We start from the raw sequence: 27,007 nt of genomic DNA on the forward strand, positions 1-27,007 counted from the left end.
TACAAACAAAAAATGACATCTTTCACCCTTGCCTAATTTCCCTGAGATCTGGCGATGCTCCATTTAGCAGTGAACACTGAACTTGACCAAGAAATCTGTTCCTGTTTACCAAAGTCCAGCTTTTTGATGGAGAGGTACATTTGCTAATGTCTGTATTGCTCTTCACAGTCTCAGCTCTAATATACTCTTGCAAAGATAACTATTTAAAGTTCTGGGACATACTAGTACAATTGGCTCCCTGAGATATTTTTTAAAATATAGAATTTGGTATTAGAGGACTCTGGAAAACTTATTTCAGTTCTGTTGTGAAAACATTTCTGAGCTCTCCTGGGGAAAATTGCAGAGTCAGTATGATCTAACTTTTTGGAAATATGTGAAATGCTGAACTCTGAATCAAAAACAAGGAAGCAAATAAAAACCAGTATTTTTAAGAATTTTTATACATTCATTGCAAGCCTGTTTTTGAAGGCTGCTGACATGCTGGCTTCTGTCAGAAGTGGAATCTTCTTCAAATCAAAATGTAAATTGCTGAACTGCTTGTTACCTGCACTTTTCTGACTGCAGCCAGCTGAGAAGTGAGATTTAGTAAAAAAAATTTGGGGAAAATATGCATCAAAATACTTTGAATATCCATTGAAACATTTCAAAGTCTCTGTCTTAACAGATGCATCCAGCTGCATAATCAGATATGAAAAGGTCACCCTATATTAGGGGAATTTGAGGGCCCTCAAGTAGCTGCAGCTAGACCTTTGTTCCATTGCTGGAATTGGGGCTGCACAACAGCAAAGAGTTATTCAGTCATTCATTTTTACTGTTTCAGTGTTGTTTTGACATGTGGGATTTGGCTTTGATATTTTGGTGCATTTTGTTTTTATTGTGGATGTAGCTAAATTAAAAAAGTAAAGGTCCTTATGATAGTTAAAAATTAGTAACACGCATTTCATAAATAAATAATCTTTTTGGCTACTATGAATGATTAGATTCAGATTTTTAATTTTATTTATATTTTATGAAAGTTATTACAATCCTATCTGTATATGCAAATTTAACTGATATTCATCCACTCAAGGTCAAAGTTATGTACACATGATTTAGCCACAGTGTGGTTTAAGTTATGAATTACTCTTGAGCAGTTTTTCACCTGAGGCACAGCTTCCTATGCACAGAGAAGTTGGATATGGTTTGCATCTGTCCCTGACCCTCTGCCACATATAAGCTGAGTGCCCTGCTCCTTTTAACTGAATATATTATTTCTTGATCAAAGCCAAATTTCACCAGTCACTAACAAATATGCACAACTGAATTAAACATTTCAGAATGTGAATACAATTTCAAATAGGAAGTAAATCATAAAAGGAATGAGCTGTACTTACAGCTCACTTTAGGTATCTGTATGTGATGGCCCTATTCATTTTTACAGATCCCTGGCATTTCCAAGCAATTCATTCAGTTGCGATTAGATTGGTAGTTTCATTTCATAGTCTTATAGAAATACAGTTCTGGCTGGAGGACAAATTGTTGATCCATTACACTTATTTTACATTTTTGGTCTAAAAATTTTCCATCTAAAAAACAGAGTTTTCTAAATTTATATATTTTTCTTATCAGAATTTGCAAAACTAGTGGAATGAATGGCAATAATCTATATGCAAGTTTCAGATACCTGTCAATGTTTCTACCTCTTTGATGTTTCATTTATGTTACATCCCTAGAGTAACTTAATACAGTCATATAAAAGCTAAAATTGTCTAGATTTTCAGATGTACTTTGGTGTCTTACAATGGGATTTATAGCTGATATATAATTCGTGATATAAGTGCTTTTTCCTCACAGTGGAATTTCCACCCTTTAAACAATTCAATTTGTTTTCCCATGGTGATTATTTTTGTCAAGTACTTCTGAGTTTAGAGTACATTAGTAGTTTTAAGATAGAGGATACGATTAGAAAATTTAATAGTCTTTTGTGTATTAGACAGAATTCAGGAAAATCTAACATTCTCAGAAACTGATCTCCTTCGTTCTTTGTTTTTATTGATGAAAATTATCTTGAAAGGTTTCCCTCTGGCTCTGCAATGGAGTGTGGTAACAAAAGGCCATTGCAGAAGTACAGTTAGCAATTTCAGTGAAAGGGTCTCTAGAGAAATGCAGAGGTCTGAACAGCATCTATTAATAATAACCTGCAATGATGAAAAGCAGCCTTGTAGCACAGGAGTATAAGGAAGAGAAGAAGGAAGCTGGAGCCCAGGAGGTGTTTCACTTTGCAGACTCTCATCTCAATAATTATATGTCTAGGCTAACATTTTGTGATTGCCTACCTCACAACATTACTAGAGTACTGAGAGTAATCAACCATATGAAAGCCAAGAAGTAATATACTGCCCTTGGCAGAGAAAGGGCCTGTCAAATGAAATTTGTGGACTTAATCGGACTAGTTCAGGGAGCTTGTCCCTGGGATGAAAGGATAACAGGATTAAGCCCCCCTAATACTCCCTGTATGCCACATGAATAAACAAAAATGGACAGAGATATGTTGAGAAGCAGTGAAAGTAATGCCTATATAATGCCTATAAAGGATGTCCCCTTACTCATTAGGAAAACAGCTGAGGCTTCCCTGAGGGCTCCAGGAGAAGGAAAAAATGCAATTGTTTGCTACTCTGCAAGTCTCTACCCACAGCTGCTTCCTCCCTGCAATGTGGAAGTGCTGGAAGCATCATCAGGTTCTTCCTGACCTCCTCCATCTTCCTTCCTGGTCATTCCTGAGAGACTAAGCATGTACTATTCCTAGACAGTAGAGAGCAACTTAAGAGATTTAGCCTTTATCTCTCTGTCTTGTTTCAGGTTATTCAGTATCTCTTAGGAGGTAAGATGAAGAAGAAGGAAAATAAAACAAGTACAGAAAGTAATTGTTGAGTCATTAATTCTGTGAACACAGTATGATATAGCATTTTATTATTATTTCAGGTGCAAAAAAATCCCTTTTTAGGTCAGCTAACCACTTGTTAAGAGTACTACTGCTTTTCCACACTTCACACTTCAGTGCTAGGCACTTTTCTTCTTTTTACACTAATTTTACTTCTTACACTAATAATGGCATCAAATAGGGACTTCTATTTCACATCATTTCCACTACATTTACTGTCTTGCTCTACCCTTCCCTTTCTGTTCATGGTATCTGCTATTTTATCCAGTTCTTTCCTGAGTTCCTCATATCTGTTGCTTTTCAGTTGGTGACTGTGGAAATAAATGTGTTGACACTTGAAATTTATCCTAGGAGTATAGCCAAAGTTTCATTCTGCTACAACTAGTGGATGTTATATTTTTTAATGTTATTTAAATTAATTGTTATAAGATAATTTTAAATATCTTTGTTAATGATTTCTTCTCTCTCTCTACTATTTCAGAATATTTTATGAATACTGACTTTGGAAAGATATCCATAGTATTTTCTCTGTTCATTTAGTAAAAAAATAGGTTTGTCTGGGGGAAAATAATTGTAAATTGTAGCATGTTATTGAAGATGGAAAAAATATGTATTCAAATGGACAGAAAAAGTATTTCTATGCCTGCTCCAAAACTTTAGTCTTATCTGATTAAAAGATTATGTAGAATAGTAAATCTCTTTCATAGACCTACTTTCTCTATGTATATACGACCATATAAACCAGTTGGCTTCCTCCACAAAACCATGACGATTGCAAAATGAAACGATAGCGTGTTTCTATCTCAGCTTAGTCTTAAGTCTTGTAATTGTTAGTTAAATGCATTCGATGTGGTCATTAGTAACATAGAATGACTGAAGCTGACAGAAACAAAGCCTGATTCTTATGATGTTTTTGCTGCAGTGACAGTCAGAAAGAATTTTACACTTATCATATAAACAGAAATGGAGCACTGATTTTTCATTTTATATAGTCATTTCCCAGAGGAGAACTGCAGTCAATAAAATCTCTATTTAATGTTCAATATGATTGATTATTCATAATTTGAATAGCCATCATAAGTATGATTTCATTTCTGATGTTAATGGAAAGTTATATCTTACTTGCGGTTATCAGCCTCAAATTGACAAGAAAAGATACACTTTCGTTAAAAAAGTGAAAAGTAACATGAAAGACAGTTGAATTAGTCAGACACTATTGCAGGTTTTTAATTTGATTGATTTAGTCTAGTTTGATTAGTTGGATTGTCTCTAATGTAAAATTAAATTGTCTATAATATAGTACTTTGAGATCAAATAATCACAGGAATTAAAAATGGGAGTGGGAAAGTAATGTATTTTAGATTATCTTTCTATTCTTGCTTACAAGATGTTTTCTATGTAATAGTTGTAAACTAATATTTAAGGTGACTATCACTTTGACACTGCTTTCATTTTTCAAGTGGCATTTTGACAAATGTTTTCCATTATATATTTACAGCTACAGTTTGTGATGGAAAATTCATGTTCACTGATTCCTCTGGGTCTTTTCACTCTATGAATTATCCAAAACCATATAATGCAAATATTGTTTGCCAATGGAATATACTGTAAGCCATTTTTTGACAATTTTCTACCTTACACTTGTTCAGTAATTAGGTGATATTGTTTTCTGCACATCAACCCTCTGCCATTTGTTTGTATTCTCAAATACCACAGCATAGAAAATATGAAATAGTATTTTCTCCTTTGTATTCACACAGTTTTTCTTTAAAAACTTGCAGACTCAAAACTGACACTAATAATGACAATTCTTATGTGTGATTTTGATAAATCTGGAGTGCTACATGTATGTACAGGAATGTATTTGTAAGCTCACAATAAATTATACAACTGAAAATAATTGCAATGCAGATGTTATAGTATATTATATCCTTTAGTTAATGAATTCAATAGACATCATTATTTTTGAAAGGCTGAGTTTTCAAGAATTCCTATCGTTTAGGGGTAAAAAGTTCAATTGGAAATTATTTGCATCTGAGATCCTAGTTCATTTAGGAATATTTTAAAAGTTCACATATATCTTTTAATAACACCATAACTGCGTAAAACCTCTCAGCAAAGTAGGTAGAATTTGTTTAATCAAGCATACACACCTACAGGGATGGACGGCTACTTGACTTTGACACTCTATGTTCCCTTTGTATCCCAAGAAGAATGGTAGTTACAGTGTGTTATAAGTTTCATATTAAAGTAAATATCTAAAATAAGTCAGGTGAATAGAAGTTTGAAACTTCTAAAATCCATAGAATTATTGCCAGTTCAGAAGTTAATGAACTGAGAGGCAGTGATTACGATGATGCCTTTATAATAGAAACCATTCTTTGGTTCTGAGAAGAATTAGTTTGCTAAAAGAGTATCAAATGAGATTAAGGAAATACTTTGAAAATTGAATAAGATTTGAAATTCTTCCTTTCAAATGCTCCTTTGACAGCTCTAGTCTTTGAGTTCAGTACTTTCATCTTCACCTTTACACTTCTGAAAAAAATCGTTTTCCTAGTTTGATAAATTTGCTCCTTCCTTTCACCAACACTTACAGCACAGATATTTTAATATATAGTGTGTAGTAAGAAAAGAACGAGATTGTGTAGATTTCACACTTCCAACCCCCTCCCCCTCATTTTTCCATGACTGAAGGAGTAATATCTTCTCCTTCAAAAATAAGAGCAGTATATTCAATATTTCCCTAAAAGATTAGTTCCCCTTTAACTTTCAACAGAATGCTTTACTCTTTTAAAACCAAGGATAATTGTTTACCAGTGGATAAAAATTTTAAACAAACAAACACATGCAAACATTTCATACTTCTCTACTAATCAGTATTGATAAGTGCCAGCAGATTGCTGTTCAAAAAAAAAATCTTTATTGATTCTCTCAATTCCAGAAAACAACAAATGATTATATAAGAAGCTGATTAGGATAGCATGATAACACTGCTTTAGGGTTTGTACTACCATAAATGTATCTACCTAAATATAAGTTTCTAAATAAATACAATTTCAGTAAAAACAGAACACAGCAATTTTTACACTTTTATTAAAATAAATACTTACTGAGTGATGATTAGATGATTAGACTTGATAACAGTCTCAAACTGTTTTTGAGATCTTCATGTAAATTTAAAGAGGCTGTTTAATAAATGCCTCATGATAAAATAGGATTTACAGTAAGGATTTACATCTTTCTCATTTGAAAGAAAGGTTTTCATGTCTTGCATACTGATACCATCACACTGCCTCTCTGACTTAGGGATTTCTGCTTGAGCAGCTAGATGTTATTTATTACAATATATTAAAAAGTTATATGAACCACAGAGAACAAACAATTGTCCAACTGAATATCATATGCTCAATTTTTCAAAGATTCAGTTCCTAAAATATACTTGACTCCAGTGAGTTCAGGAATACCTCTACTTTTACAAAAGGTCAATGCCCTATTCCATCTGCAATTCTACAAACTAGGAGTTAGCCAAATAGCTATTGTTGATTAATTATTTTGATTGACATTATTTCACTTGGTTTCTGAATTGAATGTAAGTCATACATACAATGAATTTGTTACAGTATTTTTGTTTATTATTATTATTATTAATTATTATTATTTTCCTGCATTTCTGTTTTTATCTTAGAGTACCTCAAGGGTTATCCATTAAAGTGAACTTCACTTCTTTTGATACAGAACAATTTATGGACAATTTAGATATTTTTGAAGGTATAGGACAAAACAAGACTTTAAGAGGTAAAGTTATTTTTCAGCTAATATTTCTCCATTAACTTTCCTTAATCCTTTAACTTAAATTTCCATTAACTGAAATCATTTAGTAAAAAAATTTGAATTTAAAAATTGCATGTGTATGTTTAAGTGAAAGAATGAATCTGTGGAGAGTTTTCCTCTTACAGTCAATCTCAATGTACTTCACCACTTAACCATTCTTATGAAATGGACAGATAAATGCTTACCTAACATGTATGAAATCGCAACTTTTTAAGTTCTTACCTGAGCAATATAAATAGCTTGACCATGGTCCTTTAACGTCATCCATAGTGACATAAAAATAAGTCATTTAAACTGAAGCTGATGGGAGAGTACCATAGTACTCTCTGCAAATTATTATATGCATGGCATTGCTGACTTAGACCTGGAGATATTATGGATAGATAACTAATTTCTCTCTATATTCTACTCTGGGAAGCTTGGTTTCTGCCGGCTTTTCACCACACTCGGTCTATCCAGGTGAATTCCTTAATTCCTTCACAGAAAGAATTCATGTACTTGAAGATAAATATCTAGATCAGAAATCTTTTGAAGCCAGAAAGACCTTTATTATGTATTCACATTTTTTGGAAGCAGGGAGTGAATGAGAATGTGTAGTAGTGAAAGACATGGAATACAGAATGGAGAAACTATTCCTTCAATACTGCTCTGAATATAAATCCACTTTGGTATTTAAACTTCCATGAGAGAAATTGCTTCAGTAATACTATTTGCAGCAACCATTAAGTTGCATATTTTGAAAGACTGCAGTGAGAGCAACTGGTAATAAGAATAGATATAGATTATAGATTGTTCGTCAGTCGGTTTTGTAAAACACTGCAGTTAAAGTGTACTTTTCCAGTAGACTCTACAATTAAATAATTTTACATTAATTTCAAAATTTCTTTGCTCCTTGAATGTCTGTATGCATATGTACTAATTACTAATATTTGAAAGTATATATAATAAAAACATATAATCAGTATTGTTACTACAGAGTTTCAGAGTGCATATCTGTAAATATTGAGACTGTGAAGCATAGTAAGCATGTATATGAAGATTGTAGATTTGAATATATGGGTATTATATAACAAATTAAAAGTATAATCACACTGTAATATACAAGATGTTTCTCCTCTATCTGATGGTATCCATTTTGGCAGATATGTGAGTTGGGATATGCAGAAAAATTACATGGCAGCTATATGACTAAATGGCTTCAGGGTTTAGAAGGTCTTGTAAACAGGATTTCTATACAAGAGATAGTATTCTTTAAACTCAAAAGACTTCTTATTTTATCAATGCTGAGGATTTCATTATACATGGGCTTGATTTCTTTCAGACTAATTTACTCTATGTTTGTTTTCAGCTTCTCTCTCAGGGCCTAACCCTGAGACAGTTCATATTTTTTCTCATGAGGCTACAATCAGGTTTACATCTGATTATTCAGAAAACTACAATGGCTTTAATGCAACATACACTACATTTAATGCAAGTGAACTAAAAAGTAAGTGTTCTTTTTTGTTATTGCTGTTGCTTTTTTTTTTCTTTTTGTTCTGGAATGCTTGATAAGACTGTATTTTCAGTTTTATAAAATGGAAATGGAAAGGAAAGCAGTATTTTCTAGCCCCAATCCTTTACCTTGCCCTACACTGAGAAATTTCATCATATTTTACAGACCATATCATTGATTTCAGAATGTCAGTCTACAGGCATACAGACCTGGATCTAGCAATAGGAAGGTGGTTTACAAAGCTTCTGCTGCTAAAATAAATTAATAAAATTATGGCTATATTTCCTTGAGATTCCTTACAGCAAGTTTATTCACAAACAAACACTGTGTATGAGCCCCAGTGCTAATCATTATTTTGTGAACTCCAGGCAGCACTTGTTCTCCAGAGTTTCTGATGTTCTATCTCATTGCCACACGTAGCAGTCCCAAGTCAATAAATAAATAATTCAGGAAATATTGTTTCAGTGAATAGATATTGGAAAAAAAAGTCCATGTAATAAGTCTACAGTGAAAAAATGCAGCAATACTACTCATGCTCCAATGTACCTTAGTAGTTGAGGAAAAAATTAGATGCGGATTTTGCACGTGAAGATTGATTCAGCTGCTAAATTCTGAACAGAATATGAATAGTGAATGTGACTAGAAAGGGATAAGCTGCAGCAAGAATATCAAAAGCATCTATAGATTCTTGTTGAGTGGGCCAATTCAAGGCACCAAGAAAATATACAGAGCAAATTATGGGAAGAAAAGTGATGAGGTTGTCTCAGTAAATCTGTATGACCAAAAAAAGGAGTAGAGAACAAAGAAAGGGACATCATTCCCGGTGCATGAAGTACAGCACTTGTATATTGAGCTGGTGGCTCTAATAGAAAGCCCTTTCTGCTGCAGCAACCTGGACTATGGCTAAGAGGGGGGTTATTCCTTAGGGTCAGCTTTGCAGATCTCCTTTCTTGTTCACCCACCACTTATTTGCAAAGGATCAGGAAAGAAGTTTGATAAAAAAGTGCAACCTTCAGGTTTCAGGCCTCCTTCAGCGACAGTGAATTGGTGACAATAAGAAATACACATTTCAGAGAGTAATGATGTTTCTTAGAAGAGAGTCACCATAGGCTCCAATTCTCAGAAACATCTGAAAATTTACACTGTCACTTAATCTTATGTATATCTTAGAAAATATTTAATATATCTATCATTTTTATTTACTAGAGGTTCTTATTAACAGATTTTGAGAGAGTCGATTGCACTTTTGAAGATGGCTTTTGTTACTGGATACAAGATTTAGATGATGATTTGGACTGGGAAAGACATCAGGGCCCTACCTTTCCCTTCATGAGTGGTCCTGATTTTGATCACACATTTGGCAATGTGTCAGGTAAGATCATATACAGATTGCTTTTGGATTAAAGGAAAAGCTTATTTTATCTTATGGTATATCAGTCTAAGCTGATTTCATCAAAGAGGTATTGGGGTGCAGTTTTATTCTGCCATTAAAATGAGTCAGAGCTATCTTTTATGCAACTCATTTTCATCTTGTATAAGTATCCCAAAACCAAAACTAGTAATAAATGAATACATAAACTGATTAAAGTGAGAGGAATTGAGGATTTTAACACTGTTCAAACTCCAGGAATGATATTTGTATTATACGAGTGTTATAGGTTAAAAAAATTCCTTCTTTACCTTAGAGGAAAGAAAAATTATATTATTTGTTTACAAAAAAAAAAAAAAATAATAATCTGTGTCTTGATCATGACAGTCATAGAATAACCTGTGTGGTACATAGGGCCTATGTGTTCTTAGTTGCAGTAACACACCAGACACACTAAGTTTCAGCACACACACACAACAAATTCCAGCAACATCTATAGCAAAATAATTTAATCAAAAAAGTGACCATATCATGTGTGGATCTTAATTAAAGGGACAATACTGATAGGAATCAAAGTTTGAATGCATACCATGAGTGCATTTTCAGAAATAGAATCCAAGAGATTTTTTACTTCAACAGGAAAATCAAACAACTTAGCTGATTTTTCAACACAATTAAAAGCAGTTAATGTAATCTGGATTTCAAAGTGACGATTTGCATGCTATGCAAAACAAATAAATTATACACTGACAACTGGAAAACTGTAGATTACTTGATGATGAAAGGTGAAAGTTTCTCACAGGAAAAGAAAAATATAATTCACCATATTATTGTATACAAATTATTCCCCTCTCTGAGAAAATGAACATTTTCTAAATAATTTTAAGAGTACTGTTTGTTTTCACACTCAACTCCTAGACTATAGATCAAATGAGAGAATGTAAAATTTACATCCTAAGGCATTCGACACTGTTTTCTAGCTGTTTTGAAAATGATTATATATTTTAGATGTTTTCTGTTTCACTTTCATAGGTCTAAGCTGATGTACGTAATGTTACTACATGTAAGCTTACTTTTATTTGGAATATTAATATTTCTAGTACTTGGTTTTGAACGAAAAATGTAAACTGCAGCGTTAATATCTAGGTATTACATAGACAGTGTACCTCTGTTTTGCTGCTTGATTTGGATTTGGATTTTAATTTTTTGCTGCTAGCAAAGGAATTAAAATACACCTAACAAGCCTCAAAATGAAACCAATACTTCTGACCTCCATTATAAATTATTTTCGTTAGATTAAGCTTAAACCTCATTTCACTTTTTGTCCACATCTGATTGTGTTACACAGCATTATACTTCATAAAAATATGATACATGCAATGTAACAAACATTCTAACAGCAGAAGTGCTAATGGAAAATGCCATTCACTACTGGACAAGATTTTCTAAACTGATTCAGAATGCTCAGAAAACCGATGAAATAAAGACAGAGGACTGTCATTTTGGCTATATAAAGACATTTTCTAAATAAGAATGCCATGCTTATTTTCTGAAATGTGGAAACAATTTATCTTCTAATGTATGATTTTCTAAATCAACTCAGGAATTCATTCATATTTCACAGTACTTTTTTTCAAATACTTGAATATTGTAGATAATCTGGAGGTATAAATAACAATGTGGTTTATTATTTGTAAATTCTATGTAATATTTGTATAAATAGGTATTAGCTAGGTAGGCATATAAAAAGAATTAAATCTGAAATTACAGCCAAGATTTCAATAAAGTGAAAGTCATATTTTAGAACTTTATCTCTGTTTACTTTTATACCAATCTCATGACAAACCACAGTGTTTCTGTAGACTGGCCTCATATTGTATTTCCATATTGCAGCAGGAAGTTCAAATTCCCTGCTGCGAATAATTAATTCAGAAAAGGCAAAAAAAAACAAACAAACAAGCAAACAAAAAAACTCCAAATGTATCTTTCTATTTTATAATGTTTCCTCATGCTATACAATGTTCACATAGTCATTACCTCACTTCTCAACACACACATCATATGTCACATTTTTATATGGATAAAAATCATAGCACATTGGAAGTTATTCTGCAAATACACAAACAATGCCAAACAGGGTGAAATATTTATAACCTAAGCAGAAATTAATCCTTGACTTTACTGAAGAAAAGTTAGATCTCCCAGTTCCTCATCTCATGTCTAGTTCTGAGGACCATCCAACAAGCTTAAAAACTCCCTTTAATGTTGTTGACTATTCCGTTCTACTGTGTCAGGTATATTTCAATCCATTAGAAACATTTGTGCTTTATATTATTAATACTATATTTGAACAGAAAAAAAAAATTGCTCTCATTTGCAAAAATAATGTTCTATTTTTTCTAAAATATGTTCACTATATTGCAGGATTCTATATTTCAACACCCACAGGACTTGGAGTTGAAGAAGGAAGAGTTCGAATTCAAAGTTTGCCTTTGATCTCTTCAGATCCATCTTGTTTAAGTTTTTGGTAGTGCTATGTAATCTCTATATATTACATACAGATCCTAAACACATACTTGGTTTAAGAATAAAACAAAAAAATAGTTTTCATATATTTTAGTTCAAGTCAATATACTAGCCTACATCTATTTAGACTTCCATGATCTTAACTTCTGAAACTTTTACTCCATTATGGTTTGAGTCTTGCAATTGTCTTTGATGTTCTCTTTTTCACCCTGTACCCCCCATTTCTATACTGAAATAATGTGAATCCCTGAAATGTTTTTGTCATGAAATGTAACGAAGTATCCACAGAAATGTGGTAAAGTATCAAGTAAATCTTCCAGTTTTAATCATGAAAAATGAAACCTGAAACATCAAAAATTTAGATATTATTCTATGCAATTTCACTAGAAAACTTTGTTTTTGCCCCTCTAGGTATTACATGTACAGTCCAAATGTTTACCGTTTACATGTTAGCATAATAAATGCACATGGTCTGGAAAAGATAATTTTCCAGAAAGAAGGAAACTATGGAAATAACTGGATTTATGGACAAGTAACTTTAAACGAAACATCTGATTTTAAGGTTTGTTAAACTTTTAGACTTCTATTTATTTAGTTTAGTTTAATCGATAGGTTTTGTTCCAAATGAACCCAGTGATCCACAGCTCCAAATTTATTTTACAGTTATTTTTATTGTCTCATCTTGCAATCCTAATTTTTATCAATGTAAAAACACTATCAGAAAGATGTGATGACCTGAGGAAATGAATATGTCTATGGTCTGTCTGCATCACATTTCTAGCAAATGTGTGTTCTGGGATCTCAAGAACAGAGTTATAATACTTTACTTGTATGCACTATATACCTATACTGTATTCAAAAAAGACATCAAAATGTCTTCTGCTCAAATGCCTTGGTATCAGGATTTCTTTAAATACATATCTAGTAAAAGACAGTAATGAACATAGATAAATTGCAGTTTTTCATGTAAATAAGCTGATAGATCATAAAGTTTGGACTAGTAAGTGACACAGAATGTTGTGTACAGAAAGTTACATTTATTTATTCAAAAGTTATGGAGTAGTTTCAAAATATGTTCATCAGTTATATGAAATTCCTGCATTCCTTAGAATGATCCACACTGTTTGCATGGTAGGTATTTGTGTTACAGGGAATACTGTCTCATCTCTGATATCCACCTCTCAGTCTAGCACCAGCTCAGATTATAGTGAAAATGAGCATTCAAGAAAGAAGACTGAAAGGTCTAGGATAGGAAGATGAAATGTGTCTCATTAAGTTAAAAACAAAAATAAAAAATCTCTATTTTTAATGAATTTCAGGTTGTATTTGATGCTTTTACAAGGATTGCTCCAAGTGAGATTGCCTTGGATGATATTAGCCTGACAGAGGGGAAGTGTAATGAAAGTAATTATGTAGAGCCAACTGCATTTCCAATTACCACTACTACTCCTTCAGTTCCCAGTAAGTAAACACTGAACTATTGATGGCTTGCTAAACTCCAACAAACTGCTGTCTCACTCCCCTTCAAAAGAACAGACGGCAAAATTATGATGAAATAAAAAGGCTCATGGGTTAAGATAAGGACAGTTTAATTAAAATAAAAGGGAAGAAGAAGCAAAGAAATAGAATATTTTCTACTTTCCATCAGCAAGTGGTGCTTGGCCACATCTTGGGAAACAGAGCCTCCATGCATGTAGTAGTTGTTCAGAAGGACAGATATGTTAATAACAAAGAGTCCTACCAGCCCCTTTCCCAGTTTTTGTTACTGAGTTTGACACCACAGAGTATGGAATATCTTTTTGATTAGTTTAGCTCAGCTGCCCTTGAAATGTCCCCTCCCCACCTCTTGCCAACTGCTAGCTTACTTTTTTTAGAGGGCTGTGAAGGCAAAGCCTTTATGATGTGCTAGTGCAGCTCAGCAATAGCCAAGATACTGGTGAAATATCAACTCTGTTCTAGTTACACGTGCAGAACACAACACTGTATTGGCTGCTTTCGAGAAATTTAATTCCACCCCAGCCAGGCTCAATATATTAATAAATAATTTAGAACTTATTTCTCAGATCTTAAAATAGTAGAGTTTCCAGGACAACAGTAAAGTGGAGAGAACAAAGAAAGAGGAGGATAGTAACTTTTGTATTTGAAATTATGAACAATTAGTAGTGGGATAAGAATTTGCAAAGTCACATCATGATATCTCCAGAGGTGTCAACAGCATATGTTCACAAAGTTCTGAGAATGCATACACAATGATAAATCCAGTGCTTAAGGGGAATTAAAGAATAATACTGCCAGAACAGTTGAAGAATGATCTATGTGACTGTTACATGTCCAAGATGGAAGTATTATATGGAACAGCACTTACAATGGATGAGATCTTTCCAATATGCATTTAGCCATATTGTTATTAATTCTAGGTATCATTACATTAAAAAAAAAAAGGAAAAAGAGAGCAGTATTTTCTTTGTAAAAAATCTTAGGAGGAAATGAAAAAGACAGAGTTAAGAGTTCTGGTGAAAAAAAACAAACAAACAAACAAAAAAAAACCATCAAAGGGTTCTGTCTGCCTGATCTAATGAATGGTTTCAAAATTTGCATAAATTACAAGTGTGCGAAAACCAAATCCTGACTTTATCACTCTTGCTTTGTTAAATCTCCCCGTGATGAATAGTTGCTTGCTCTAGTTCATAAGTTCATAAGGTTGGAAAGGACCTGAAAGATCATCTAGTCCAACCATCCTCCTATCACTATCTCTACCCAACTACTAAATTAAATCCTTTAGCACCTCATCTAAACGCTTCTTGAACAGCGCTACGGATGGTGCCTCAACCACCTCCCTAGGCAGGCCATTCCAGTGCCTGACCACTCTTTCAGAAAAGAAATGCTTCCTCAGGTCTAATCTAAATCTTCCCCGGCGCAACTTGTGGCCATTCCCTCTCGTCCTGTCGTTATTTATCAGGGAGAAGAGGCCCACCCCCTCCTCACCACAACCCCCCTTCAGGAAGTGGTAGAGTGCAATAAGGTCTCCTCTGAGCCTCCTCTTCTCCACACTAAACAATCCCAGCTCCCTCAGCCGCTCCTCATAAGACTTGTGCTCCAGACCCCTCACCAGTTTTGTTGCCCTTCTCTGAACACGCTCCAGGGCCTCAATGTCCTTCTTGTAGTGAGGGGCCCAAAACTGAACACAGTACTCGAGGTGCAGCCGTACCAGAGCTGAGTACAGGGGGATGATCACCTCCCTGCTCCTGCTGGCTACACTATTTCTAATACAGGCCAGGATGCCGTTGGCCTTCTTGGCCACCTGGGCACACTGCCGGCTCATGTTGAGCCGAGCATCAACCAACACCCCCAGGTCCTTTTCCTCTTTACATTCTTCAAGCCATTCTGCCCCAAGCCTATAGCATTGCATGGGGTTATTGTGGCCAAAGTGCAGGACCCGGCACTTGGTCTTATTGAACCTCATCCCATTGAGCTCAGCCCAGCTGTTCAGCCTATCCAGATCCCTCTGAAGGGCCTTCCTACCCTCAGGCAGTTTGACACATCCTCCCAACTTGGTGTCATCTGCAAACTTACTGAGGGTACACTCAATTCCCTCGTCTAGGTCATCAATAAAGATATTAAACAAGATGGGCCCCAAAACTGACCCTTGGGGGACACCACTCGTAACAGGACACCAGCTGGACTTAACTCCATTAACCACTACCCTCTGGGCACGGCCCTCCAGCCAGTTCTCCACCCAGAGAAGAGTGAACCTGTCCACACCACGGGCTGCCAGTTTCCTCAGGAGAATACTGTGGGAGACCGTGTCGAAGGCCTTGCTGAAGTCCAGGTAGACTACATCAACAGCCTTTCCCTCATCTACCTGTCTGGTCACCCAGTCATAGAAGGAGATGAGGTTGGACAAGCACGACCTGCCCCTGGTGAACCCGTGCTGGCTAGGTCTGATCCCTTTATTGCCACGCACGTGTCATGTGATTTCCCTCAAGATCATCTGTTCCATAACTTTCCCTGATACCGAGGTCAGGCTGACAGGCCTGTAGTTCCCCGGGTCTTCCTTACGGCCTAGTAACAATGGATGTTTTTTTTTCCCTGCTACGAGGAGTTTCATTTCATCTCACGTAATTGTCTCCTTGGCCTCACTTCTGAATCTCAGAAACTGGAGGAGGGTTGATTTTCCTTGTGTATCTTCTCCACATCAACTGAAAGTTAATGAAATAGGAGGAATTATGTTTCTACATACATTAATCCAGATATACAGCTTGCTTCAGACCCATTACACTGCGGAGTCTATTAAAAAGAAACAGAGATTAAAGATTCCACTTATAATTGAAGTTCCATAGAGCCAGTTAGAAGAATCTCACTGAGAAAAGATATGGAAAAATAGCTGTAGACATCACTTGAAATCTGGAAAATGCATGTAAAACAATGAACAATAATTCCATATGATGTAACCAGCTCCACATATATTCAAAGCAAAAACTTACACAAATATGAAAAGAGCCTGTCTCAAAATTAAAATATGAATGAGGCTTTGTAACATAATGTGGAAGGGACATGACATTTTGGAGGAAAAAAGAGACTTCTAAAGAAGACATTCACAGAAGGCTTGCAGCTACTAAAACGGCAAAGTGTCTCAAAACTGCCTCTTATATTTACTGTCCCTTACAAGGCACAGCTAGTGCATACTTCAAAACATAACAGTAAATAGAAGACTAAGATTAAAATGATAGAAGAAGACTATTGGCACTATATTAATATTGAAATGCTATGTACCAATATTGTGATCCAATCAAATTGACCTTTAAATCCATTGCATCAGAACAGGCAAGGAGAACACAACTTCTAAATGCAAGAGCAAAATTCAATTTTAGAACTCTGTAATGAAAAAAGGACTTATAGTCCAAAAAGACATCTCTGTTAGCAAAATAAAATATTAATAACACCATTAATTTCAGTGAGGTGAGCAAGGTATGTTTTGGGTTAGACTGTGATTTTTATTAAAGTAAAACTGTTGGAAAGTGCTGATAGGTGCCACCTCTGGTACTCTTCCAAGTTGTGTGGGTAAATACACATTGTAAGTTAACTTCAATCAGATGATTAATAAGTCTAGTGTTGAGTTCTGAATATTTAAGAATGAAGTGAATCATGTGGTGTATAACTCCATATAAAATGGATGAGAGGATCCATATTGTCCTTCTATATGGTGCAAAAGTGCTATCTAAGCAGTTCCTGAGGAAAGACTAACTTGTCTGCATTCTTACTTTGTTGAGGCATGCTATGTACATGCTGCCTGTAACCTGCAGAAAAAGGTCAATATTATCAATCATCTTCAAAAAAGCATGACATTATTTTGATGGATGTGATGCAACTTTACTAGCACTGATGATTCTTACAGAAATGTCACGTCCATAAACAAGAGATGAAAGAATTTGCATTGAGCTAATTTCCTTTGCTAGACTTAGAGCTTCAGTGAGAGACTCTGGAATAATTCACAGTGCCACAAAAGCTCATTGAAGAGTCAATTTCTTTTGCTTTGGTGTGTAGAAGGGAAGATGGATTTCCTTTTGTCATTTACACAAAACTGTCAGCTTACACTTTCATCTAAAGCAGGGATTGCTTTAATCTTCATATTCATTTATAACCCATTTTCTAATACAAACCACAGTGTGGAAATTACAGAGCAGATTCCACACTTTTAATGTGTATGTCAATATAAATTAATGTTTTGACAAAAGCAGAAAATTATTTATTTATTTTTTCTGGTAAGGTTTCTGAACAGATATGAGAAAATCCTTCATTATGCTCACTGAAAGAAGCAAGACGTTGATTACTATTTGGTTCTGTAATGAACATCTGCCATACAATCCAGAATGACTCCATGTAAACTCACGTTTATTTTAAAACAATATTTCCATTAGTGCAATCAATTGCTTCCATTGTTTTTCCATGCCAAACAAAAATCATTATCGACAAGCCTTACATGTACTCAATACTAGATCAGATTTCATCATAAGTTGCCAAAGTTCAGCTATTAAGAAAGTTTGTTTTACATTGCTTTTGTCATCAGATGACACTGGCTATCCATCTTTGTGCAGCTTCACAGTAGTTCTACATGTCTTTTTATGGTCACTAATATTCCATAACAAAAGCCAGTTTAACCTTTTTAGTTGTTAATGGTACTTACAGAAATTAGCTGTCATTGTGACCCATACAGCTGAAACATAACACACGTATTAGTGAGTTCATTTCCTTTCAGAGAGTTCAATTTATCTTGCCAGAAGTCTAATTAAAGTTATATAAGATGGCTGTTGTAAGAAATTCCAAATCATTCTTGTATTTAATGGAGCTTCCTCCCAGTGAGATTCAATTGTCAAACTTGGTAAGACTTGTAGATTATTACATCCTTATGCTATTGTCTCACAGTACATAATTCTGACAGACATATCAAGACACAATATGTAAGTCATAATGGAAGCAATGTTTAGCCAAATTCTGTCTTAAAAAATAACATTTAATTAAAGGAATAGAATTAAATTAAAAAAAAAAATAGAATTCTTCTGCCTTTATTTCTATTTTCTGAAAGGACTGGAGGAATAATGTTTGTTTCTGAAACAAATAATTGAGAGCAACTACAATGGGAAAATAGATTTCATTATGATGGTGCAGAATTAGAATTATTAGAATTAGAATGATTTCAGAAATGTCTGAGTACCTGTGCAAACCACTTTAGTATTTTTCTAGGTTCTCTCCTTCCAAAACTTGCACTTAATCTCCATAGATTTCTATTCTATAATTACGCTGTAAAGTTATATTAAATTTATCCGTATTAGGTTCCATAAAATTCAAAGATTTCTTAAATCAGTATTATCACTTTTCTTGGAAAAGTGGGGAAAATGTTAGATATGCTAATAAGCATAGTTGTTTTAAAATAAAATTTTAATTGATGAATTAAACAGTAGTAGTTGCGGTAATAACAATAATGCGGTAATAACAATCAGTACAAGATTATGGAATCTGAAAATGTACTGCTCCTTCTTACCAAAGATGAACTGTGAAAAGGTAAAGATTCAAGCAGATTTTTAGAATTCTTTCAAGATTTTTTCAGATAAAATTTTGCTGTCAAGAATCTTTCTGATAAATTCTAATGCTTTCAATTATAGATCCATAAGGTCTTGCCACAAAGTGTTTCCTATAATTGAATGAACAGGCTTTAAACTTCAGTATCTCTGTTAGTGCTCCAAAAAGTTGAATCAAATAAGCAAGGCATACGTGTTTCCTGTTTTGCATGCTTGTTTTCTAGCTTTTATATTAATTGACTGTATATTACAAACTTTTGTCCAATTTTCTATCATGTGTATGTGTACACCATCATGAACACAGTTGTACACCCTGCCACTAGGTCTTCACTGACCTATAGCTGTAGTAACAAAATGGCATGAATTGTATGGGTCAGCAAGTCTGACTTAGACACTGCAACTGATAAGGGCAGTGAAGCTCTTACACACCTTCTCCGGTGCTCCTTACTTGGTTGGTGGTTTTTCACAATTCATTGTTCAATAATAATAATAATATCACTGTAACTGGGTCTTTATTGTGGTTATGTTAAATATCTTCTTCATAAAATTACTTTTTCCAAATTATATTTTAAAACAACTGGTTGCAATGGGAAGGCAATAGATTTTTATTTTTTTTTAATGTTTTCTTTTTCAGCTGACTGTGGAGGTCCAGTTGAACTCTGGGAGCCAAACAGTACATTCAGCTCGGAAAATTTTCCAAACAATTATCCTAATCAAGCTTTCTGTAAGTTATTCTTCTCCAAGTCTTCAGGAAAAGTTTAGTTGTATAACGATTCTAAATGTGCTTTCCTATTGTCAAGCAAAAAAGATCTTAGCTAAATACAGTGGGCACTTTTAACTGAAGTCTATCCACATGGCACTTAGCAGAAGCTAAGGAATCTTGTGATTATTTCTATATTATTTTTAATCATTTGATTAAAAATCGTTATACTCAGCATAACCATTATGTTTGAATCAGGCCAATTGCGTCACATCTATCATGTCAAATATTTTTGTTAGTAAAACAGACTAAGTACTGAAGGTTTGTGTTTTAACATTTCACCTCAGTGAATTTGCCAGGTTAGAAGCCTGGTCATCACTTTCCTTAAATAATTAATCTTTTTAAGGTGAAAGAATATATTTATGCATTTTGCAAAGGATTATCTTTCTATTGAATGTTTCTTAACCTATTGGTGTAAAGACAGTATTATTTTACTAATGTTACTTGATGTAGATTAATCTAGAGTTGGCAAAAGTGAAAAGAAAATTAGACTTACAGTGTTTCAAGGTGATATGCCATGTGCAGTTGATGGATGAAGCAGAGAACTCTGCTGTTTCCTCTTAATTAAATTTCAATTATTTATTACTTCACCTTTAACTGTAGAATTGTGTTGTGATGCTAATCACAACAACAACAACAACAAAAGTTGTTCTGTGTTTCTGTCCCATTTGAGATACAGCTTGCATTTCCAAGTGTTAATTTCACAAGTTCCAGATGAGATTGTAACTAGTGGAAAAATATTTTTCCTTCTATGAAGTGAGAAAAGTATTTTATGTTGTTTATTTTTAACTGCAAGATTTCCATGGTATCCCCACTTACACAGAATAAACAAGGTAAGGGTGGATTAAACAGAGGCAAATACTTCTGTAAAAGGAGATCTAACTTGAAGGGCAGCTTTCTGTGAAGGATTATAGAAATGATTTTACTATCAAATAGCATAAGTATTAAATGACAAAACTATTTTTCACGTTTTCATATTTAAAAAATAATAAATTTTTTACCTTAGACAAATATGCAGATGCCATGGATGGTAATAAATTTTTGTGTGTATGCCTTAGAATCTTAAATTCAATATTCAAAGGCGCTTTAGAGAATCAGAGGCAATGAAATTTTAGATCTTGGCAGCATAAGTTGCTTTTAAAATAAGATTTAAACTTATACATCTCTTGGGTGATTCTGAATATTGCTGCAAAGATATTTTTTTCCTTTAACATAAAAACTACACAGTAAACTCTAAAAAGCAATAAGGTGATTTTTGTGTTTTTGTGTTACTATTTTCTAGGTGTATGGTACTTAAATGCTGAAAAAGGAAAAAACATTCAACTTCATTTTCAGGTTTTTGATCTGGAAAATATTTATGATGTAGTTGAAGTCAGAGATGGGAGAGGACAAGATTCCTTACTTTTGGGCAAGTAATACTGATGTGCAGTAAAATTAATGCAATCAGGCCATTTATGCTAACTGGTGGATCTAATATAAAGGAAAATAATTCTCTCTTTCTTCAGACTTATGTGTCTTTGAAACCATGAGAAAAACTTGAGATAACGTACCATATGTGATATTGCATTTCCAAAATGTTTGTAAACACTTAGTTTGTCATGCAACCAAAAGAAAATAACTTCTTAGTAAATAAGACTGCTCATGCTCGTGGACAAACAAAAGCACAATTGTGCCTTGGTCAAACATTATTTTCTGTACTGATGTATCAAATTAGGGTTGAGCTTTAGTAATTTCAATCTTATTGCATTTAGTTTTGAGAAATAGCTGCATTAATGTAGTAGCAGTATTTACATTGAATCCTAAAACATTTTGAAATAAATATGAATAAAATAACATAAATGTCTTCACGTTCTCCTGGAGAATAGCTGTCTATACTGGAAACGATCCATTGCCTGATGTCTTCTCTACAACAAACCAGATGACAGTGACTCTTTTTACGGACAAGTCTGCAACAAATAAGGGATTTCTTGCAAATTTTACTACTGGCTACAATCTAGGTAAGTGTATGATCTCCTGTCTTTAGAGAGTATACCAGATTTGAAATACAATTAGAGTACAGATGGTATTTCTCTGTCCTTAATCAACAGAAATATAAAAAAGTTAAAAAGGCTAGCAGTCATCCATCTGCATATTAGGTTTTCCAGAATAATAACTGACATTTTTGTTACTTTACAAAATTGGTCGTTATCCATACCATCTCCAATTCTCTGCAATAGTTTGGGAAAAAGCAACTCATCATTTTGACTGATAGACCTTTTAAGTAATAAGAGTGCAAATATTAATTATTGTTTATAAAATCTGTCATTCAATCACTTTGTCATTCATTTGATGATGTCATTAATGTGTGATAGTTGGTCTGCTGAGCTACTAGTACATACTGCTAGTTCATGGTCAGCTTTTTGTTCACAAGGACTTCTTTTATCATGCTTTGTGGATCTATTCTCAATGAGATCTTTTTCTAGTCCATGCACACATCTGGGATTGCCCCAACTCAAGAGAAATGTTGAATCCCATTAGGCTTACATATGCCCACTTCTTAAGCTTCTCTACAACCTTCTAGCTGTATCAACTGCACCACTTAGCTTGCTGTTCTCTGCACACTTGCTGATGTTGCACATTATATGTGAAGGAAAAGGTACATTTATATATGTGGACAGCAATGTTTCTGGTCCTAATCAGCCCCCTGATTAAATAGTTCTATTTTACTGACTGAAATTAGACCTGTCATTTGCAAAAACAAGTGATCATCTCTACAAAAACATGCAAGTTTGAACCAAACCCAAAAATATATGGAACAGCATTATGCTTACTAGGACAAATCTTTACTCTGTCTCTAAAACAAATCTTACTGAAACTAAAGATTGTGTATTACTTTTCTCGAAGTCGGACAACAGAAATGAGAGAATGGAAGATCAGTGTGTTCAGAAATGTGTGCAGTACCGTTCATTTGCATGAAGAGAAAAAAAAACAAGAATCTACACCTTTTCTTTGAATATCAGAAAGACAAATATCTTCTGGCATATTAAATACTTGCAACTTTTTACAGATTAACAATAACACAGATATTAATTTTCTTAATATTTGAAAAATCATAACCATTAATTTATTGTTGCAAAATCGATTCCCTTCGTAGAAGACTGCGATGCAGGTTTATGTGGGCATAAGCATATTTTACTGCTTTTCTTTTTTCCTTCTCTATCACATTTAGTCAGCCCAGTGCTAAGACTGCTTTCAGCTGGTTCAGCTAAGATGAACCTTTGCCCATATTTTGCTGTAAAATAAGAATTAAGCTTAGTCAGGTGGAGTTCCCAAAGTAGCCACTGCCAGTTCTGCTTAAATATATTAAAAGGTTTTCATTTCCAAAAGAATTATGCTTATTCATGATCTTTGCAGCCAAAGGACACATACTAATTTCACTAGCCTACAGGTCCAAAGATAAAAGCATTGTCGTCATGTGAATTTTAGAAGAAAAGTAGATTTTTCTTCACATTTTATTTCTCCATGAAATATTGAGATTTTGATAAAGAAGCATAATTTGAAAATAGATACTTTTTTATAATACAAAACATATATTTTTTTTAAATGGTAGATTTGAAAATCTTGTTCTCATCTAGCCATGCAAAATCATTTCTATGGAAAATCTGGCATCAGCTGAGGCCAGTGATTGTGTTTCAAAATCATATTCTTTTGCATCTATGTTACACAACAGTCCATTCTGACCGTCAAATGAATAATTTTATATTGAGATTAAAAATCTAGAAGCTGAGCAATTGTTTTGCCTTAAATAAGACTTCCACATAATAAATTGCACCATTAAAATACACTTTGAACACAGAAATAATATAGCTATATATTTACTCAATATGTAATATGTATTCCCTTCTATTTATCTAAAAATAGTCTTTATTCTGAGCAAGAGATAAAGGGAATGGGGAAGCAAGGAAATAGAGAACACAGAATTAAAGAAGAAAGGCATTAGAAAAAAGTCCTTTATATTATTCTTCCAATTTTATTTTCAGGTAAACTGGATTATCTCCACTGAACACCAACCTAACCTAGTAATTACAATTTCATTTTCCTCTCCTCCTTTAGGAGCTTGTGCACCTGAAGAATATCAATGTCATAGTGGAAAGTGCATACCATTGGACAACCTTTGTGATAAGCTACCTCAGTGTGAAGATGGCTCTGATGAGTCAAAGTGCAGTGAGTTTCCCTTCATACATAGAAAAAGGATGCATGTATATTTAGTAGGTGTTACCTAGGCAGACAGGCACAATAACACAGCTTGTGTAAACTATTTGCAACTGCATGCAAGACATGCAAATTTACACAGAAGTATCTGTTGGTTTTGTCAAGGTAAGTAAAGCAAAATCGCATTTCTGAGACAATGTATGTCATCTGGTGGAAATTTCTGGTAAAAGTAGGAAGTTACTCTATGTTTAAACTTGTGACTGCTTATAATGACCTCAAAATAAAATGAAAAATCATTACCCGCTCTCCACTATATCCATTTCATCTTTTCAAATTTTATCACTTTTTCCTGCAACTAATTTGAGATCAACGGCAGTACAAATGCTGTAGTGTGGGATAAGGATTGCATCTTCTTGATGGAAACTCTCAAATACTACTATGAGTGGGAAGTCTAACTGCAGCACTTGGCACCCTCCAGACTGCTTTGAATCCATCTCGTGTAGGCCATAGGGTGAGGGCATGGCACAGCTGCGTAAGTGGCATCTGTTGCTCACTGTGAATGTGCAGATTACAAGGACGGGGAAAGCAATAGCTACTGTGTTAATCTGCTAAGAAAATGGTCATTTCCAAAATTTAGGTGTACAAAATATGGCTTCATTTCACATAACATGGAAATAATATTCCTATACAACAACTTAAATATAAAACTAATGTTAAAATCATGTTGAGCCTAGAGCAGAAACCAAATTACTGTTTCTGACTAAGTGCTTTTCTGACATTGTATTACAGAGACCTAATGGGAAATTTAAAAGCAGGCTTTTAAGCTCAATACATCATCATCTGCCTTTGTTTTAAGGAGGACTTATGAGCTACAGATATGTCCTTAGATGTATGCTGACAGTTCTCATTGATTTCAACATCTTTTATATGCATATATATGTGTATGAAAGACCAATTTCAGTCTCCATATTAATACTTTAGCTATGTTGTTGCAATGATATTCTGTCTTTTAAAATGTACAAAATAAAATTCACTTCAGCTTCTTGTTAATCAAAGAGGACCTGTAAAGTTTTTTTTCCAGACACTGCTAAAGAAGATCTGGACAAGTTACCATCACCTACATTAACATTATGTACATTTTCCCAGAGATTTATTTTTCCATAGATTGTCTATTACTTCTTAACAAATTACCTCACATTAAAGGATTGGCAGAATTGTTCCTCAAAACCCATTTAATCCAAAAGCTGGCTGAATCCATTTAATCTTTAAAATAAAATGAAAATTTAATTAGACACCATCACATTGAGTCTTTTCACTGTCCAAAATGCTTGCTTCTTTTCCTGAACTAATTTCAGTTTCTTATCATATATTTTAAAATAGACAAACTGCCATTTTCAAATACTTCCAACTTTTGGAACTGCCCATGGGCTGGAAAGGAAGGGTATAGCATATGCCCTCATTTGGAAGGTCCAAAGTATATGAACTTTTGAATTAAATACTTCCTGTGTGCTCAGTAAGTCTCTTGTTGCTTAACAGAAGTGTTTGGAGATGAATGTGGAACTGATGAGGAGAAAGGAAAAGGAATTATAGTTCAAACAGGAGAGAGGAAAGGTGTCAAAAGTAATTTGGAGAAATCTCATACTGCAAACAATTATGAGATATTTAATAGTGCTCCAAAATTCAGTGCGATTGACGTTTACCATTAACCTATCTCTATAAATCACTTACTTCATATGCCCTGGATTTCAATCACATTTCTAATTTTTTATTATTTCATTTTATTTTATTTTTTAATTTGAGTGAGCTTTAATTATTATGGAAAAAGCAGTAGAAAATAGTTTTCTGAAGAGACATTATATTAAAAAAAATTGGTAACCAGTAAATTACAAATACCTCATGTTTATTCCTCACTTCACGCTGGCAATAACCAATATTTGTTTTGAATTCAACTGTAACTCATGTGTTTCTGTTGACCTTCTACTTTAATTCCCCAGTCACCATGCCAGTAGTATACAATTTCTCATCACACTAATGATTATTTACATTTTTTTTATTATGAATAATACCCTTTGGAAAAAACTTTTGATTGAAAGATTGGGTTTCAGAGAGCTTTATTGCTAGTATTATTATTATTATTTTAACTTAAGCTGCAGTGAAAGTGAAAGCTCTCATAGCAACTCAAATTGGAAAATCTGACTTTTCTGTCAGCTCTGGTTTTAAACCTCATTTCCAGTCATTCTTACTGACTGCTGCATAGCTAAAGCTTCACACAGCAGATGGAAATTACATAATGCTGGCTAAGGCTAAACGTTTGTTGTTGTAGATGGAAAATATACTATTTGCTGTCTTTTCATGAGACACTTGCAAAATACAGGCTATGAAACTGTCCTGTGACAGAAATACATAAGAACATAATGTTTCCTTCCAACAGGAATGCAATATCCTGGACATGCTGGGTTTATTACTGCTGTAGTGCATCTTACCATTTTAATGTGTTTTGTTCTTTGCTGGCAATAATAAATCTGTGTATAATGCATTGTTTTTTTGTTGATGGTGTTTTTGCTTTCTAATTTAATCATGTGTCTAAAATGTTTCTGTCCATTTTGGTCTACAGTGAGATTGCTTAATGGTTCTGCAATCACCGAAGGACTGGTACAGGTCAGGATTGGGAAGGCATGGCACCTGACATGTGCAGATAATTGGAGTGAAAAGATTTCGGACAGTGTTTGCCAGCAGCTGGGATTAGGGTAAGTGAAAATATTTAATACTCTTGTAACTTGTTTGAAGCTTTGCTGAGTTTGTGAATTTGTGTTTTTCTCTTCATTTTACCAGTATTGTTACC

General features: G+C 34.0%; 1 protein-coding gene across 6 annotated transcripts in view; it reads left to right on the forward strand.

Annotated features, from left to right (window-relative positions):
- TMPRSS15 (transmembrane serine protease 15) overlaps window positions 1–27,007 on the forward strand; it is a 65,010-nt gene that overhangs the window by 15,113 nt on the left and 22,890 nt on the right. For all 6 annotated transcript variants that reach the window (XM_065741839.1, XM_065741834.1, XM_065741835.1 and 3 more), the window contains 12 exons: window positions 4,419–4,527; window positions 6,606–6,715; window positions 8,100–8,237; window positions 9,466–9,615; window positions 12,037–12,139; window positions 12,550–12,700; window positions 13,458–13,599; window positions 19,849–19,938; window positions 21,257–21,382; window positions 21,840–21,971; window positions 24,067–24,177; window positions 26,780–26,912. In XM_065741839.1, coding sequence (XP_065597911.1) covers window positions 4,419–4,527; window positions 6,606–6,715; window positions 8,100–8,237; window positions 9,466–9,615; window positions 12,037–12,139; window positions 12,550–12,700; window positions 13,458–13,599; window positions 19,849–19,938; window positions 21,257–21,382; window positions 21,840–21,971; window positions 24,067–24,177; window positions 26,780–26,912 — 1,495 coding nt within the window. The remainder of the gene's footprint in view (window positions 1–4,418; window positions 4,528–6,605; window positions 6,716–8,099; window positions 8,238–9,465; window positions 9,616–12,036; window positions 12,140–12,549; window positions 12,701–13,457; window positions 13,600–19,848; window positions 19,939–21,256; window positions 21,383–21,839; window positions 21,972–24,066; window positions 24,178–26,779; window positions 26,913–27,007) is intronic.

This window comes from Cyrtonyx montezumae, unplaced genomic scaffold (assembly GCF_038088225.1).
Source record: "Cyrtonyx montezumae isolate F1298 unplaced genomic scaffold, pur_monq_1.0 scaffold_3, whole genome shotgun sequence".
Taxonomy (NCBI): domain Eukaryota; kingdom Metazoa; phylum Chordata; class Aves; order Galliformes; family Odontophoridae; genus Cyrtonyx; species Cyrtonyx montezumae.